Source organism: Vigna unguiculata, chromosome 2, assembly GCF_037176805.1.
Source record: "Vigna unguiculata cultivar grain cowpea cultivar isolate G323 ecotype 2 chromosome 2, ASM3717680v1, whole genome shotgun sequence".
Lineage (NCBI taxonomy): Eukaryota > Viridiplantae > Streptophyta > Magnoliopsida > Fabales > Fabaceae > Vigna > Vigna unguiculata.
Window position 1 is genome coordinate 30,856,739 of NC_140793.1, and position 18,387 is coordinate 30,875,125.

Consider the following 18,387-nt stretch of genomic DNA (forward strand, 5'->3'; position numbering starts at 1 on the left):
TTGACTAAGTTGAAGGATCTAGAACACACTTTTGTGCTCCAACTCACTAATCCACACCAAACCCATTCGTGGTCTATCTTCCTCCATTCCAACATAATTTCATCCAATAATTAGATTAGGGCTTATTAACCTCTTTTTAATCTTCTATAATGCCAAATTAAACTACGTGCCAAAACTATTCACAGTATTTCATTTCCATTGCATGGCAAAAAAATATCATCGACCTAACAACAAACAATATCATACCATCAATAAAATATTATTTCTCCATAAAGTAAAACCAAGTGCCGCACCTTGTTTTATTTTTTACTTTATTTTTTGTTTTTGAAAGTATGTTTTTTCACTGTACAAATATTTCGAAATAGGAAATAAAATATAAATAATTCGATGCTTTTGTAATTGTTTATGAAAATGATAATAAAATAAAATATTTTTTCAAAACCTAACTTATCCACTCTGTCTCAGTATGACCACCCACAGGAATGGTGAAAGATCCTTGAAAATTTAGTTTATGAACAACTAAATATAGAACTTCTAAGTATCTTCATCAATGAAAAATAAAACTGTTCTGTGATATTAATTATAAAATTACTCGGTTTTCTCATAAATAAGTGGCCGCAAAAATTTTTTACTTCAAAAGTAAAATTATAACTAAAAATATGTTATATTTTATTTTTCAAAGCCCTTGTTTCTATTGTCTCATTCCTGAGAAGTGATAACTTACTATGAAATACTAATATGATTCCACTGGAAACATAGTTTTCTTACGGTACAAAAAATTTGCATATAGCTAATTACAAAATTCGTCTAAAGATAACTAATCTAAAGGCATTATGAAGCTTTAGACAAAATTTATGCTTAACTATACCATGTTTGTTTTACTGTAAAAAAAAAAGTATGTTTGAACTATTGAAAATAAACCAAATGAAATAAAATAATACTAGGATGTGCTGTAATAAATTCAATACACTCTATTTTACCCTATTAAACATTTCCTTACTAAACAAATAACCCCATTTTTTGTTAATCAAATTACGTTAATAAGAGAGCTAAATATGTTTTTAGTCTTTTAACTTTTTAGATTTGAGTAAAAATTGGAATTAATTGTTCTTGGAAACTTTGAATCAATTTTAGTTTTTTTAATTCTGTAAATGCGTGAATTTAGTCATTTAAACCAAATTTTTATTTGACATTTCAAACACATCTCATTATATTATTTTAGTTTGTTTACACCATTTGACATATTTTCTCTTCAATGTTAGCTGAAAAATGTGTTTGAAACGTCAAATAAACTAAAAAAAATGGTTTAAAAAACTAAATTCATACATTTTTAAAAATAAGAGATTAAATTGGTTTAAGATTTACAAAAAAGACTAATTATTATTTTCACTAAAAGTTAAACGACAAAAAATATATTTAACCTTTAATAAAATGATAAAAGGGAAGTGTCATATCTCCAAGAATATGTTCAATCCTTAATAAAATCATAAAATTGTAATATCCAAACTAAGAACAACAATGATTGATTTAAGTAAACAAAGTGCTAAATATCGTAAACTTTAAGAAAAAATAAAGGTCATTTAGATGCTTTGTTCCTAGAAAAATGTCCATTAGATGTTATACTTTTTTTAGTTATGGATTTTGAAAGCCTTTTCACATTCAATTTAAAGTAAGTTAGGAGGTATCAACCTGCGTCAAGTAAAAAAGAAAAAAGAAACACTGATACACACCACAAAATAGTGTGTTTTTATTACATTAAACCCTACCAAAGTTGACTCTTGCTATTCATTACACGTGTAACATAAAAATGGTGAAAAATCGCATAATGAAAAGGAACGAGCCATTAGTGAAAATTTTCATCTGTCATACCAGTTGATTAACTATATACAACACCAAATTATACGATTAATTTTTCGTAATAAAATTAGTAGAATTTCCGCGCAACAAAAAATGACATAAAACGAAGTTTTACCTCTTAATGCATGTGAACAATGATGCAAAATTTTGGTGTGTTATGTAGATAACAAATTGTAAAGAAGAAGCTTGATATGCAAAATCGTGGGGTACTAATAAAGAGAAAAAAATAGATAAAAAGTGTGAATTCTGAGTCAAATATACTCAAAAAGTTTTATATATTCCATGGAGGCAAGAAGAGAAGGAATTGAATTCGAATGTGGTTTCTTTTGGAAAGGGCTTAAGATAAGATGAATTCTTTCCTAATTTGAAGTGATATATAAATAATTTTAAATGACAATAACATAAGTCATCTTCATTGTGATCTGAATGTCAAAATATCAATCCAATCTTGGAGATTATGTTCAATGAAGGGAATCAAATGGAATCTTTGTCTTTTTTGCCATTCTTCTCATTCATTGGATTTGATGCCTTAACCATTTCATTTATTCTCCACCATTTTTGACCCTATGAGTTTTTTCAAATCATTCATCTATAATACTAATTAAAATAGGTATAATCTGTTAGGTTTAAAGAGGTCTCTCAAGGAGTGAGTCCCTTCAACAGAAGCATTTTCAATCATAGGGTAAGACTTAAGTCTAACCACATAAGGCATTGACACCACTTTCAGTTCAAAATCCACTACAAGAAAAAATAGTTTTAGTGATATACATATTCATCACTAAAGGTTATAAATATGTTACAATTAATACTTTGTGACAAAAATTAAATTGTCACTAGAAATCTTGTCACTATTGTATTTGTGACAATATTTTCAAATGTCACAAAAATTAGGTTTTATTGTGACAAAAATAATTGTCACTTTTAATTGTATGTAATAGTAACAATAATAAATTGTCACAAATACATAAGATAATAGTGACATATTAGTTGTCACAATTGGTACTTTAATCATTATTGTATTTGTGACAATATTTTTAAATCTTATTAAAATATTTTTTTTATTGTGACAAAAATAATTATCACTTTTAATTATTTGCAAGAGTGACAATGTCAACTTTTGATATCACTATTAATTATTTTTATAATAAAATATTTATCATTATTATTGAAAATTGAATTGATGTCACATATTACTTTCGCGCCATAATAATAGATAAATTATTCTAAAATGTTAAAATAAATAAACATCACATAAAAAAATTGAAATATATAAAATAAAATATTCATTACATTTACGATGAAAAGGTATACCATTAATATCTAACAATAAATACAAATAAGTAATTTAAATACAATAATAAAATGCAGTATCTTCGAATATTTTGGTCCTTCAAATATTTGGTCTTGCAAATAAATAAAATAAACAATTAATATTTTAAAATGTAAAGATATAATAGTAAAGATATTAATGACAAATTTTAAGTAGGAAAAATAACCAACAAAAGATAACATTGTTATACTATTAATATGAATTTGACTATACAAATTACACATATGAGCAAATTAAATATAAGCCTTCATATTACTATAAGAATATTATTATTTACCTTATTTTTACTTTACTATTCTTCTTGTTCATTGAATATTAAAACTTTTTCAGGTCTTGTGACATATACACATCTTCCTTTTTTTTCTTCTTTTTTGTATGATAAATAAGGGCTTTCAAAGGATAAATGTAACATGATAATCCATCCCAAAGTCTCTAATCTTATATACCTTACCATTTTTCTTTGTACTTAAAAACATATACATTTTAGCCAATCATTAGTGCAAATATGTTAATTGTTTTAGTAAAAAAGGAATATAAAAATATAAATTAATATAGTCATAAAAAAACCAAACAAACATTAGATGCCATATTTGCACATCAGTTATCTACACCAATGTAATTTTATTAGGAGAATAAAATACTCAAACCTTATTGTAATTCACGTATATAAGAAACAAATTGAATAGTAAGACTGATATAAATAGATATACATAGCTCATATAATCAAATTTTCATAAGATCAATTTGATACAAATAGTTATACCTTATAAATAATGCAAAAAAAATAAATGAATGTTTTTGTTTTTGTAATATTTTTCATCTCCGTATGAAACAAGCTCACCCACATAGCCATAAATGAAAAACGATCATTTGTTCTTCATTCCATTACCAACATAAATACCATTCACTCCCCTTTCCTTGTCTTCATTTTTTTAGCGTAATTTGTGTATAGAAGGAAGGCACAAGTCCCATCAAATTGAATGGTTGATGGTGTGAGAAGAAAAAAAAAATGTATTCCTTACCATTGGATTGCACTTAAAGGGAACGAAAGTCCTTACCTTTTGGTGCTGAAATTCTGCCAATTGTTGTTATCTAAATCTTTCTCTGTTTGTATCCCGTATCTTGGCTCATCTGTTTCACTCTTTTTTTCCCTATCTCTTTTACACTCTTCATACAAGCCAAATAAAAAAGATTAGAGAGAACAACAACAATTATATAATATTATATTTAATTCCAAAAGGAATCAATTGGAACGAAAAGAAGAAGAGAAATAAATACCTTGAAGATTCTGAATTGTCTGGGATAAAATATTGATATTAATGTTGTTGCGTGGCATGAGAAAGAATATTTACATTGTCATAGAGTGTTTGGAAGAGAAAACATGAACCATTACAATAAATAAAAAGGAATGAAGGATAGGAATTCATACCTTAGAGATGAAACCATGAATTTGAATATGTACAACTCCAACAAAATAGAACTAAAAGTAATAAATTATAAAATTATAAAAGGTAGAAATTAATACCTTGGAGAAATAGAAATCAAAACCATGAAACTGATACCTTGGAGGAGGAACCTTGAAAATGTAACTTACAAGATTTTGTAGAGCCTTGAAATTGTGGTTATACTACGATTAAAATATTGCACCAAATTTTACGATATAAGGGTTGAACACATAATTTTGTTTTCACCCAAAAGCCAATTAGATTTTTTCTAGAGAGTGGAGATTTACGTGTGTGTGTGTGTGTGTGTGAGAGAGAGAGAGAGAGAGAGAGAAGCGTGAATGTGAAAAATTGAGAAGGGGGAAATTTTTGGATAACTGTCAAAGGGCGCTATATAAAAACACCTAAAAATTTAAAAAAAACTAATTATCATACTAATTTATAATTATATTTATTAATTTAATTAAATAATTACAAATTGAATGTTTTTATTACGTTATAGAATGGAACTTTACTAGAATTCATATATCTTGTCTTCTCATTTTTTTATTATTTATTTATTCTAATATATTATTCTATTAACTAAATTTTGTTATTTTCTAAACATATTAACAAACTTTTTGACGTATTTTTTTCAACAAATTAACAATATAAAATATATTAAAGATAACTTTTTTTAGAAAGAGATAAAGTTTAGTAAATAATAGTCTATATAAATTTTAAAGTACAAATGACATGATAAAGAAAAGAATAACATGATCAAATAGAAGGAGAGTGTTAAATTAAAGAGAAAAGATAAAAAAAAAAAATTTAGTAAGTTATAAAATATATATTTTTAGTTATTTATTTTATGATTTAAAGGGTTTTGATTATAAGATTTTATTTGTTCTTTACCGTGTTTAATAGCAACCCCCACTTTTTAAAAAAATAAAATTTTCTCAACCCAACTCGGTTCACGGCTCGAACCCCTGGTGAACCGGGATGACTCAACTCATTTTGACATATCTAAATTGAATAAAAATTGGATATAGATTATTGATAGAACAAAACCTTTATATGAGAAATATTTAAGACTTAATTAAACTTGATTGGTTGTTATTATATAACTCAACCACATTTATCCCATTATTATTATTTTTTAAGGTTGCACTTTTGAAAATAGGAGGCAACATAAGAAACAAGTCATTACTTCACTTGGCTTGTGGACTAGATTCACATGTTTTTTCGATATACAAGTTATTTTGATATACATATGTACTTGAAATCACAAAATAGTTGAGTTTTAAGTTTTAGTAAATGATTTTATATTAATAAATAATATTTATATTGATATTAGTAAATAATATTTATACTGAGCAATGAATAAAATAATATTATTGTTGAAGATGATAGTGATGATAATTGATTATTGTTTTATATCATCTTATAACAAACTTTTCTATTAGTTATGCTTATTTTATTTATCTATTTATATATATATATATATATATATATATATATATATATATATATATATATATATATATATATATATATATATATATATATATATATATATATATATAAAGATAGAGATAAAAAAATGTAAGCAGTTTATATTTTGCATAACGAATCTAAATTTGTAATGAATATATATTTTATATTATTTACTAATATTAATAGAAAGTATAAGGTTATAAATAAATAAAAAATATCAAAATAAATATAGTAATTGTGAAGTGGTATAGTGGTCTAATTTTGGCTCACTTTTACAAGGTCATGATTTGAAATCCATATCCAAAGTAAAATGAATTTAATTTTCTTTTTGTTTTGAGCAATTAATAATAATTTATAAATATTCAATGAAATTTTTATTATTTATATTTTTATCAATAAAAATAATTTTATTATATAGCATTTTAGTAGTGAATTTGTGATATGTATATTTGATGAATTTTAATAAAATCCGTGACAAATATAAAATTTATAACAATAAACTATATCATTAAAAAATTAAATAATATTGACTAAAATAACAGAAATTTAATATTTTTTTGCCACTAATATTATATATATAACAAATATGTAAAAAAATAATAAAATATTATTAATATTTCAATGATAATAAATAATTATTAATTTAAAAATATTTAATAATTTTATATTAATTATATTCTTATTAAAAGAAAAATAGTTTTATTATGTAACATTTTTTTTTAACATGTGTTTTTATTCTTTAGAAATATAATTATTATGACATTTTTATCAAAAAAATAGTTGTGACAAATATAAAATTAGTTATAATTAATATGTAAATAGTGACAATATTTTTATTTATCACTGTTAGTTGAAATTTCACTAGTTAATTAAAAAAAGAAAGATTTCACGTTTAATTTTAAAATAATTTATATATATATATATATATATATATATATTTTTTTTTCAGATAAACATTTTAACATTTTCAAAAATAATAATTAATAATTAATAATTTTTAAATTCGTAAAATGTATTTAATATATAAGTAGTGACAATATTTATCACTGTTAGTTGAAATTTTACTAGTTAACTAAAAAGAAGAAAGATTTCACATTAAATTTTAAAATAATTCATATATATATATATATATATATATATATATATACTTATGATTTTTTTTCAGATAAACATTTTAACATTTTTATAAATAATAATTATTAATTATTAATTTATAAATTCGTAAAATGTATTTTAATTTTATAATAAATTTTATTGTGACATTTTTTTGATTTTGTCACTGATATAAATAATATTTGTAACAAATAAAAACTTTGTCACAAATAATATATTAATCGTGATAAAATTTTTCTTCATCACTATTTATTTGTCACAATAAATCATATTTCTTGTAGTGATCTTAAGACAATGAGTTTATGAGTTTTTATTCTTATATAGTGTTCTACTTTCTCATTTCTATCCAATATGAGACTTAGACTCATATTTGGATTCCTAACAAATCAAGATTACCATGAAGATGATAAAGAATTCACAAAATCGTAAATTGTGAAATCTATATATATATATATATATATATATATATATATATATATATATATATATTATAATTTAATGAGTTAAATATCATTTTTTATTACAATGCCAGTAATAATAATCCTCTCATAACAAATAAGTTTTTTTCTTTTTTTCTAATAATAGGAAGGTGACCAAACCTATAAAATGCTGCTTATGTTTAATTTCCTTAATCTAAGACCACAATTTTTGAAGATTAAAGTCCACGCTTATAGCGGATAATAATAGTGGAATAATAAAACAATATATAATATAGAGGATTTGATTCGCTGCAAAAAGAGTTGTAGAAGTTTATGGGCATCAATATTTTAAAACAAAACATCATTATCGTAAGTTAAGTTGGTGCTTACCCTCCCATGCCACCCAAAGAAAAATAATAAGTTTATGCAACACCTCATCATTCCATAACCCACTACTCATTTTATTCTCTCTCCAAATTTATGTTTCACAAGAAGACACATGGAGAATGTTAATTAAATACTCATAAACAACTCAAACATAGCATGTTTAAAAGTTTATAATTTTTTTGAGGTCACGTAATATAATAATGATGATAAGGATAAATATTTAAGTTAATATTTTTTCGATAAAGAAGAAAGTTAATCTTTCAAGTTAATATCTATTCTGTATTACTTCATCCTTTTACTAAAAGTGATATCTCAAATATCTATAATGTTTTTTTAATTGTTGCCAAATTCATCCACTAACAAAAGAATTATAATTAAAACAACCCTTTAACATTATTAAATTCTTAAATTAGTTTTACCGTAGTAAGGATAAACCATATAGAAGCAAACCCTAAACTCTATTCATCATAATTTCTTTAGTAGTGGTAAAACAAGTCGTTTCGGTCTGTTCTGATTTAGTGTGCCTTTGGCTCTCTAAAAATAAATCAAACCGGACTGTTTTATCATTAAAAAATGGGTCTTGCAATCCACCCCTACGATTAGCGGACTGACTTATCACTTTTTTAAAATTTTAAAAATTTTATTTATAAAATTTGTTGGAATATATATTCATAAAAGTATTTAAAAAATATTTAATCATATAAATATTTTCTAAACTTTTTGATTAATTAATATTTTTATTAGATAAATTAAAATAATTATTACATTTACATGTTAAGTTACTCTATTAAAACTAATAATTAAAACTTAATTTATAAGTGTTGATGATTTAAATTATAACAGTATTGTATAGTTAGAATCTTTATAAAAATTAAAAGATATATGAAAATAGGGCAAAAGCGAATTAGACTGCTAGTTTAGCAAGTTAAAAACAAACTAATATATTGAAAATTTCAATCCAACTAGTACGGGTTGGCCCATCATATCGAGTCCACTTTACAATCCATATTAATCTTATCTATTGGTGGACGCATACAAGATATTTTTTTTCTATTACTTCACTTCTTTATTCGAGATGATCACCTTCTCTTTGGTTAAAATGTTGAGACGGATGTTTACATAGACATTCTAACACTGAAATGAACAATTTTGTGAAGTCCAATAAATATCATAATAAACAAATGTATGTTATCCCGTGAACAAGACCTCTTTTGTACCATTTTTCATAACTCTTACCTACGTTAGATCTAATATAGTAATGTTTAAGACATGCTCATCATCGTATTAATCCACCACTGGGGTATGAGATGGTCTGGGTCCTCGTAAGTTTTTAAAGAGATAGTGTAGCTCTCTAAAAGATCAATATCATAATTTGTAGCAAAATAATGCAGTGAAAAGCTAAATAATGACGTAAGATTATTCAAAACAGAGTACATATAACTTTTCATTAAGATATTGTATATGAGTTCGTTTCCAACATTTCATTTTCAACACAGACAATATATATCTCATTCCGATTGATACACAAAAGTAATGTGAGAAGAAAATTATGTATAACTAACTCAAGTCACAGTGAATAATAATACACTACACCTTATCATGCCAGCTTTTTCTGAAGCATAAAAAACTTGCAATCGCCTACACAGATTTCAAATTTGAGTGTACTAAGTGGCACAGTACACAAAGAGTGAAAGTGATATGTGAATACAATCGCACTTTCCAAACAACTGCTGCCAACAATGAACACACTTCACGGACACCACAAACCAAAACCTTATTTTAATTTCCAACATTCATCACCATATGTATTTCAAACTTCTTGCCGCCCACACCATAGATACACTTGCTATACACAATCACTTGTTATTAAAGAGAGATTTTTCTTTCTTTTCTTTTTTTTTCAATAAAATTAGTGGATCTAATGACAAAGACCATGGTGGGTTCTTTGTCTTTTTCTAAATTATAGAAAAACGAGAGGATCCAGATCTCATTCACACAGTGAGAACAGGAAGATAACATCAATACAAACAACAAATCACGCGCGTTGATGTTTCCATGCCTTTTCTTAGAGAAAAATAAAATGGGAAATGATTTTGGGTACAATCACAAACTCTTTTTAGCACAAGTTCCTTACAAACTATAATGATAATTTATGATTATTTGATGACTTAAAGTTTTATAATAAATGTATATATAAATTAAACTCCTAGTTAGTGATAATGTAAAATCTCTATAACAAATAAATCCTAATAATACATTTAATTACATTCCGAAAATTCAAGGTAAATTACCAATTTTTAACAAATGATTGGGGCGCAGAAAGCTAACAATACCATTCCTGTAAAGCCCATTTAGACAGTTATTGGGCTCTAGTGATTCGGGCCCGATCTTAAAAGTTTATAGGCTGCTTCTTCATGCACCTCCTTTTTGTTTCCTGCACTACCATGAAATTTATAAACCTAAGTTACTAAGTTGCAACGGCGCGCCCGCTATATATTACCAGCATAGCCAAAAACCCTAGCTTTCCCATCCATCTTTCTTCCATCTGCGCGGCGGATACACACACAGGTGAATCGGAATGGGAAGGGTAATTCGCGCCCAGCGTAAGGGTGCGGGGTCTGTTTTCAAGTCCCACACCCACCACCGCAAGGGTCCGGCGAGGTTCCGCAGTCTCGATTTCGGAGAACGCAATGGCTACCTGAAGGGAGTGGTCACCGACATTATTCACGATCCCGGTCGCGGCGCTCCACTTGCCAAGGTTACATTTCGCCATCCCTTCCGCTACAAGAAGCAGACGGAACTCTTCGTCGCCGCGGAAGGTCTTTACACTGGGCAGTTCCTCTACTGCGGCAAGAAGGCCACCCTCGTAGTTGGCAACGTCTTGCCCCTCCGATCTATCCCCGAGGGTGCGGTCATCTGCAACGTTGAACACCATGTCGGCGATCGCGGCGTCTTCGCCAGAGCCTCCGGCGACTACGCCATTGTTATCAGCCACAACCCGGATAACGACACATCTAGGTTACCACTCGTGCTTTGTTTTTATTGACTCCGGATTACTGTTTTTGGATTGTTTTGATTGTTTTTGACTCAAAATCCGTGTGAGGTGTGCGTCTATTGGTTTGCGTAGTATTTTATTTTCTTTTACTGTTAACTAAAGTGAATTATATTTGTTAGTATTGTACAAAATTAGGGAACTGAAAGCTCGGCATTTAGTTAAGGATTCTGGTTGAATAAGTTGAGAGTAAAGTGAGATGTAATTAGGGATTTGTAACAGAAAATAGTATTTGTAACATAAAATACGAAAGAAAATGTAGTCAGCTTTTCCCATGAGTTATGGTTTGTTATTGAATAATTAGATTTTAGTGATGATAATATTATTGAACTTGCACAAATTAGTTAATAGATAAACTGGTTTCCTTTTTACTTATTTTTTGTTCTATATTACGAAGATGGCTAGCGGCCTATCAGGTTCTTAATGTAAAACAAGTTATATTCTCAATTTAGGAGTTCATAACCCGGCAGATATATGAACTATGTTCTACATGTTTATGTAATATATGTTCTCAATTTATCTTTTTAGAGTAGTTGAATCTTTTAAGGTGGAAGTTTACTCTTTGGACAAATGTGCAAGAGTTTGAATGCATCTTTGCACTGTGGTGGCAGGATCAAGCTTCCATCTGGAGCGAAGAAGATTGTGCCAAGTGCATGTAGGGCAATGATTGGGCAAGTTGCAGGTGGAGGGAGAACTGAGAAGCCTCTTCTTAAGGCCGGTAATGCTTACCATAAGTTTAGAGTGAAGAGGAACTGCTGGCCTAAGGTGCGTGGTGTGGCTATGAATCCAGTTGAGCATCCTCACGGAGGAGGTAACCACCAGCACATTGGGCATGCTAGTACTGTCAGGCGTGATGCTCCTCCTGGCCAGAAGGTTGGTCTCATTGCTGCCAGAAGGACTGGTCGTCTTAGAGGCCAAGCCGCTGCCACTGCTGCTAAAGCTGACAAGACTACTTAAGGATACTGTTAGAGCTGTTGTGCTTAATTACAAATTTTCAAGTTTTGTTTCTTTGATAGTTTATGTTCAACTTTTTGGCTACTATTTTGAGTACCATTTCCACCATTAATATGAAGCTTGTAATGTGCGGTGTTTTATATTTGATTAAGATCTCTATTCACGTGATTTCAACTAGTTGGAACTTTTAACGTTCTAGTACGGTTGTTTGCCATAACGTTCTATTCAAGTGAAGCCACTTCCGACCCCTTTTTTTTCATAGGTCAATTTAGTTTTGTTTGCCAGTATTGAAGTGGGGTTTTCCTATCCGTAGTTTTTGTACTTTGTGTGTTTTGCTCAACTGTTGTTCAAACTGGGGTAGATGAACTGTGTTGGTTGTTCGAATTTGAAAAGTAATGTTGCTAAAAAGCTAGTAGGGAGACCTTGTTTTGGTAGACAATAAGCCGGTTGTGTTAGAAAGAAACGGTGAGAAGCTTGTGAGTAGCATGTGAAGCAATAGAATATATACCGCATATCTCATTCTATGGTCGATTGATCCACAAATACAGTTGCTATACACATGCACATCAAGTATATTTATACACATAATTGGATCCTAACATGCTCTCCAGTATCGAGATACGGTCTTCATTTTTCTTTTTCTCAATAAAACTAGTGCATCGCATGACAAATCATGGTGTGTTCTCAAATGGTAACTACTTTTCTCTAAATATAGAAAAACGAGGATTCAAATCCCATTCACACAGTGAAAACAGAAAGGATAACATCAACAACAACAAATCAAGCGTTGATGTTTCCATGCCTTTTCTTAAAGAAAAAAAAAATGGGAAATGAAAAGCCAAAGTGACAGTTTCTGATATTAGGATGGACAACCTAAATTGAAGAAGTCCAGGCATAAATTACTTGGAACTTTTATCCTTAAATTCAGAAGCTGCAGCTTTGGCACCAGCTTTGGCAAGGGTTGTAGGTTTAAGAACACTCTTAGGGTTGATAGCCTTCCTGATCTTAAAAGCAGCCCAGGCAGTACCCAAAGCATGACCAGCAGCAGTAAAGCCTTCACTCGTCGCTTCGGCTGCTTTTTCTCCATACCTGCAGTATAAAGATTGCCAAATTCACTTCTGAATTGTTAGAGAAGCATGATGGCAATCCACTCGTGCTATATTTTATGCTTATATGCTGAAAGCATGTAAACGAAAATGATATACAGTTTCCTAAAGGCTATGGTTAAGGGATCAAATTGAATATTATTTAAAAGTGTAACTAGCTTTTAATGTTTACTAACACATCCTATACGTGATACCCAAAAATAGCATTTCTGAGCACATTAAGCAAATCATTCAAAAAAATAGAATTTAGCTGACTTGCCCTTAAGAGCAAATGTTAAGAAACGAACACGATGTGCATTACTCAAGGAATGAAGTATTGAATGATTTAGTAATTCGAGATATTACAAGCTAATACTTCCAATTTAATAATTGTAACTCTCTTACTAGAGTCCGCAGTTTGGATGGCATCATTGGGATATTACAAGCTAATACTTCCAATTTAATCACCAGTGCAAAATTACTTGTGTGCCGTAGTCTCCCATAGTATCATCAGTTAATCAAATCACAGCAAGAGATATTGATCAATAGTTCAAGAAAGGCAAATATTATACTTCACCAGACTCATTCCCTAATGCATAGGTTTTTATACTCTAGATAATGCATACATCAAGCTTTACCTGTGATCGACAAGCTCGGTTGTCACAGTCGATGACGTTGACATAACATTCTTTCCAGCCACTTCAACAGCATCACACACTTTACCTATTTACAAGAAATTTGAAACTTAAGAGGGCATGCAAATAAGAAAATTCAAACTTTTACTGGATAGACAGACTATTAAGTAATAACTACCTAGGTAAACGATAAAAAACCAACGAAATAATGGTTTGCCAATCTTAGCAGTTAAAATATGAGTGTTGGTCAATAAATATAAATGACTAAAAATTAATCATGACCAAGATGGAGGACCCTAACAATACTTACATGACGAATCAAGGAGATCTGATGAGGTAAATCAACTTGAGTTGCTAAATTTGACACAAACATCTGAACACCTAAACACTTGTTGAATCCACCCTAAAACTAGCTATCAAGAACAAAACACTTAAATACTTCACCAAGTATCTCATACTACCTTAATGTGGGACTTAAGCACCCCATAATACTAAATCCTTATCACAGTCATATCAAACAGCATACAATCTTGCTACACTGATTCAAGAAATCTCAATCTCGCAGATCAAACTCAAGTAATTCACTACGTTTATGTATCTCCACAATCAGGTAAGAATGCTATTATTGAAGAGGATAACTTTATCTGAATGAAAAAGGAGTGACCATGCACATGCACATGAATCTCCCGTGTGAAAATACAATGCCCACATCATCTATCATCACCATACCCAATGTCTAACAATGTACGCTAGGTCTTCACTCAAATGTTCCTCGATCCTACCCAACTCTAGAATCATTAAAGTGTATAGAACATAAACAACATATTAGGATAACTAATCATTATCATTGGTTTTTTTTTTTTTCAGCATACAATAATAACTGGTGGCAAGGGTGAAAATGTAGGTAGAAGATCATTTCGTTACAGTCAGACCAAATAGATTGTAGCAGCAGGGGAAAATAATTGACATTCGGTTAACCATAAAAATACCTGCTAATTAATCTATTTAAGACACTTCTAACCTGTTATATTTTAGAGAATATTTTCTATGTCTACTTTAGTTTTCATAAATAATTGAAAATGTCACATCTCACTCTAATTTCAGTACTCGAAAATTTGTACGGAAAATACCAAAAGCGGCAAATGTTGTTTTAACTAGTTCATGCATACGTTTTTAAAAACAAGATGACATCTCTTTAATTATTTTGGAAAAGAAAAACAAGAAATGAAAACCGAAAACGTTCTATCAAACCAAACAAATGTTCTATGAAACAAAGTAATTAAGCAAGGTGTTAGATTAGAGCACACTAAACACACTCATAAGAACAGAGTTGAAAAGGGAAAGAGAACAAGGAATAATACTGAATCTGAAATTATATATTTCACACGCATGAATCACAATAGGTCATTACTATTTATAGAACTATTATAAGTAGTTAGTTAATAGCCCACTAACTACCTAAGATACAACACTAACAGAATTATCTACAACATAAGACAATTCCAACCAACTCTGATTTAAGCATAAAATTCGCATGTTTACGATGGACAATATTTCTAATTCTTGAATTACAATTTTGATCAACAAAAATAATATTAAACTATCATAAAATCATTTGAGTAAGTGAGCCGATGTTTTTCTTAGAATTTGGATTTAGGACCAAACTTAACCCCAAAATTTGACAAAATAGGTCAAAATTCTAGGAATTACCTTGTGCTAAATTTTCAAGTTAAAACACCCCCATCGAGTAGACAATATGGTTTAATATCATCCATGTGAATGATACGAAATCGGACAGGTTTATTCATGCGTCAAAAAATTCAAAGTCGTCTGAAAGTCATGTTACATTACAAACAATTGTGCGAGTTAAATCGCAAATCAATGGGTTATCTAATTCTTCCTGTCATTTTATTTGAAAGATATTTAATATAAAACTATTGGTCAAAACGAGGAACTCAAGCATTTCAGTAGAAATAATATAACTGACATACTGAATCCATCCAACGATGCAAGTAGAACTTCCCCCGGTAGAAAGCTGAAAAATTTCTTTCCAGCTTTTGAGTTTACCACTGAACCGGTGAAAAATCCAGAAACTTTCACGACCCCAGAGAGGAAACCATTTGCTACTTTCTCTGTCATTTTAGTAACTCTCTTAACCCTGTAAAAGAAACGCATATCAAACGAAAGGGGGATGTTGTCAATTAAATAATCACTTGAACTGATAAAACAAAAAAGATACTAACTATAACAACATAAAAAAATAGGTGACTCTATCTTCCTCATTTAATAAAACATTTGTTATAGACATGACATGAAATATACTAGCAGAGCTAGATTTTAGGTCAATTATTATTTACCATTTTTAGTAACACACATCAACAGCGTAACACGTTTGTTGATTTTATAATAAGTAGTTTAAAATTCATATGATGATTTCTAATTAGTTGAAATCTTAAAAATAATTACAATAGAAATGCATATAAATTAAACTCATTGCACATTTTGGGCACAGACGTATTACCATACCAATTTGAAGCTTAATTACAAAACCAAGTACTTAAAATAAGAATTCTTAACAAATTTAGTAACATATGAGGCAGACCATACTATAATAAAACATTTCACTAACAATAGGTAAAATTAAAATTTAAAAGTAATACATAAAAAATGTAAAAGGCTTTGTTACACAATCATCCCACTATAGATTGACATATACTCATTTGAAAAATCTTAGTCTCTGTAACAATTATTTAAATCAAACTCCTTGTTGTTGATAATGTAAAATCTTTATAACAAATAAATCCTAACAATACATTTAATCAAATTCCGGAAATTCAAAGGTAAATTACCAAATTTAACAAGATTAACCCGAAAAATCTCACACAAATACCCATGTAGAATCAGGCACATAAATCACAATGACATTAACAATAACAAGATTATGCATAACTAATAGCCCACCTCTTAATCCGCTTCAAGGTCTGAGGACTAACCTCAGCATTCGAACCAGGAGTTATCCTCTTTTTCATAACCTGATTCCCCCATTTCAACCTGTCCACGGTCACATCCCCACACCACAAGATCCCCTTAACCACATGTCCAGATCCTGCAGCGATCATCTTCGCAGCAGTTCCACTATAATCCTCCACATTGGGCGCCAAAGTCGTCCAATACGCAGCGCACCGCTCCTCCATCATCTCCTTCTTCTTCCCCGACTTCAAATCCTTCGGCGAAACCTCCTTCGCCACGCTCTCATCCAGAGCCTCCCCTTTCTTCTTCGCATTCTCCGAAACCCTCTGCACGGAGAAGCAGCTGCAGTTCTCCAAAACAGCGTCAAGCTCCTTCAGAAGCCCCTCCTGCCCCTTCGAAGCGATCGTTAACCCGTAGCTAAGAACATCCTCCTCCTCCTCCCCGGGATCGGAGCCCTTGGGGACGCGGAACGAGAAGAAGTAGTGTGAATCGTCGACTTTCACGGCGGTCTCATCCTTCGCCAGTGGCCATTGGATCTCTTCGGCAACGCGCGCGTACACGGCGACGGCGTTGTCTCCCTGCCGGAGGCGGATGACGGAAAAATCACCGCACGCAAGCTCGACGCTGTAGTCCTTATCGACGAGGTTGAGGATCGCACCGGGGATGCGTAGGAGGACCTCCTCGGTGGCCTCAGGCGGCGCGGAGGGGGAGCCAGCAGCTGAGGCATCCTCGGAAAAGAGGTTTTGAACAAGGTCGTTGTAGTCAATGGAGGGGTAGAGTGGAATTTGCGAAGAGGATGAGGGATTGGTATTGAGGAGAGGCGAAGGAGCATCGGGGTTAGAATCGATTACCTGAGGATAGAGAGAATTTCTTTGATTAGGGTTTTGAGAAGCCATTAACGAAGAGTGAACTTAGTTCCAGTAATGGAGTGTCGAGTTTTGAGAGCGCGAGAGGGAAGGAAGGGCCAATGAAGAAGAGACGCGTGGCAATGAGACAGAACATAACTTCCACGGTAAGATTCCCGCGCGAATACCGGTAAGAACTTAATATTAAAATTATCTAAACTCCGTAGAGTACGTTAGCAGTGTCTATTTCTTTTTTACTCTTTTTTTTTTTCGTTACAATTATATATAAGTTCACAATTAATCTTGTGGAAAATTTACAGAAGATAATTTTGAAAATTCTTCCAACAGTCGAAATATATTTTTGTTTTTTACAAGTGTTTATAAATAAAGTTCAATATATGATTTGGTCTTTTTAATCACAAATAGCGATATTTGCTTTTCCTATCTTATAAAGTTCGCCATTTTGATCCAATCCTTAATTTTTTATATATTTAATTCTTACATTTTAATTAATTTATTATTTTTATGGTGCCTAGACGAATGTATTAGGTTTATGTTTAATTGAACAAAATAAATAAGAACTAGGTATATTTTTGTAATTTAAACCTATTTGATAATAATAATGCTAAATCTATATCGAGAATGGATAGTGACTAAAAGTATGTCTTTTTATCAGATTAGAAAGATTAAAAAAGTCAATTTAAAACTCAGGAAACAATTAAACAGCTTTATTTTAAATTTAAGAACCTTAAAAATTATTGTTTTTTAATTTCGAATCTAGGAATATTTTATCATCAAAAGACTAAAATCCTTTGAGATCTT

The 18,387-nt window shown here is 30.0% G+C and overlaps 2 protein-coding genes across 2 annotated transcripts; one reads left to right on the top strand and one right to left on the bottom strand.

Moving 5' to 3' along the window:
• The first annotated feature begins 10,508 nt into the window (after positions 1 to 10,508).
• LOC114173860 (large ribosomal subunit protein uL2x) lies at positions 10,509 to 12,198 on the top strand. The gene is made up of 2 exons (XM_028058511.2): positions 10,509 to 11,042; positions 11,688 to 12,198. Exons 1-2 carry the CDS (start codon positions 10,603 to 10,605, stop codon positions 12,031 to 12,033), a joined length of 786 nt encoding a protein of 261 aa, XP_027914312.1. The 5' UTR covers positions 10,509 to 10,602; the 3' UTR covers positions 12,034 to 12,198.
• Positions 12,199 to 12,518: 320 nt separating this feature from the next.
• On the bottom strand, positions 12,519 to 17,642 carry LOC114173859 (protein EARLY-RESPONSIVE TO DEHYDRATION 7, chloroplastic-like). Its single transcript, XM_028058510.2, has 4 exons — positions 16,712 to 17,642; positions 15,742 to 15,908; positions 13,754 to 13,838; positions 12,519 to 13,119 (listed from the first exon to the last, which is right to left on the bottom strand). Exons 1-4 carry the CDS (start codon positions 17,614 to 17,616, stop codon positions 12,930 to 12,932), a joined length of 1,347 nt encoding a protein of 448 aa, XP_027914311.1. The 5' UTR covers positions 17,617 to 17,642; the 3' UTR covers positions 12,519 to 12,929.
• Positions 17,643 to 18,387: the final 745 nt, after the last annotated feature.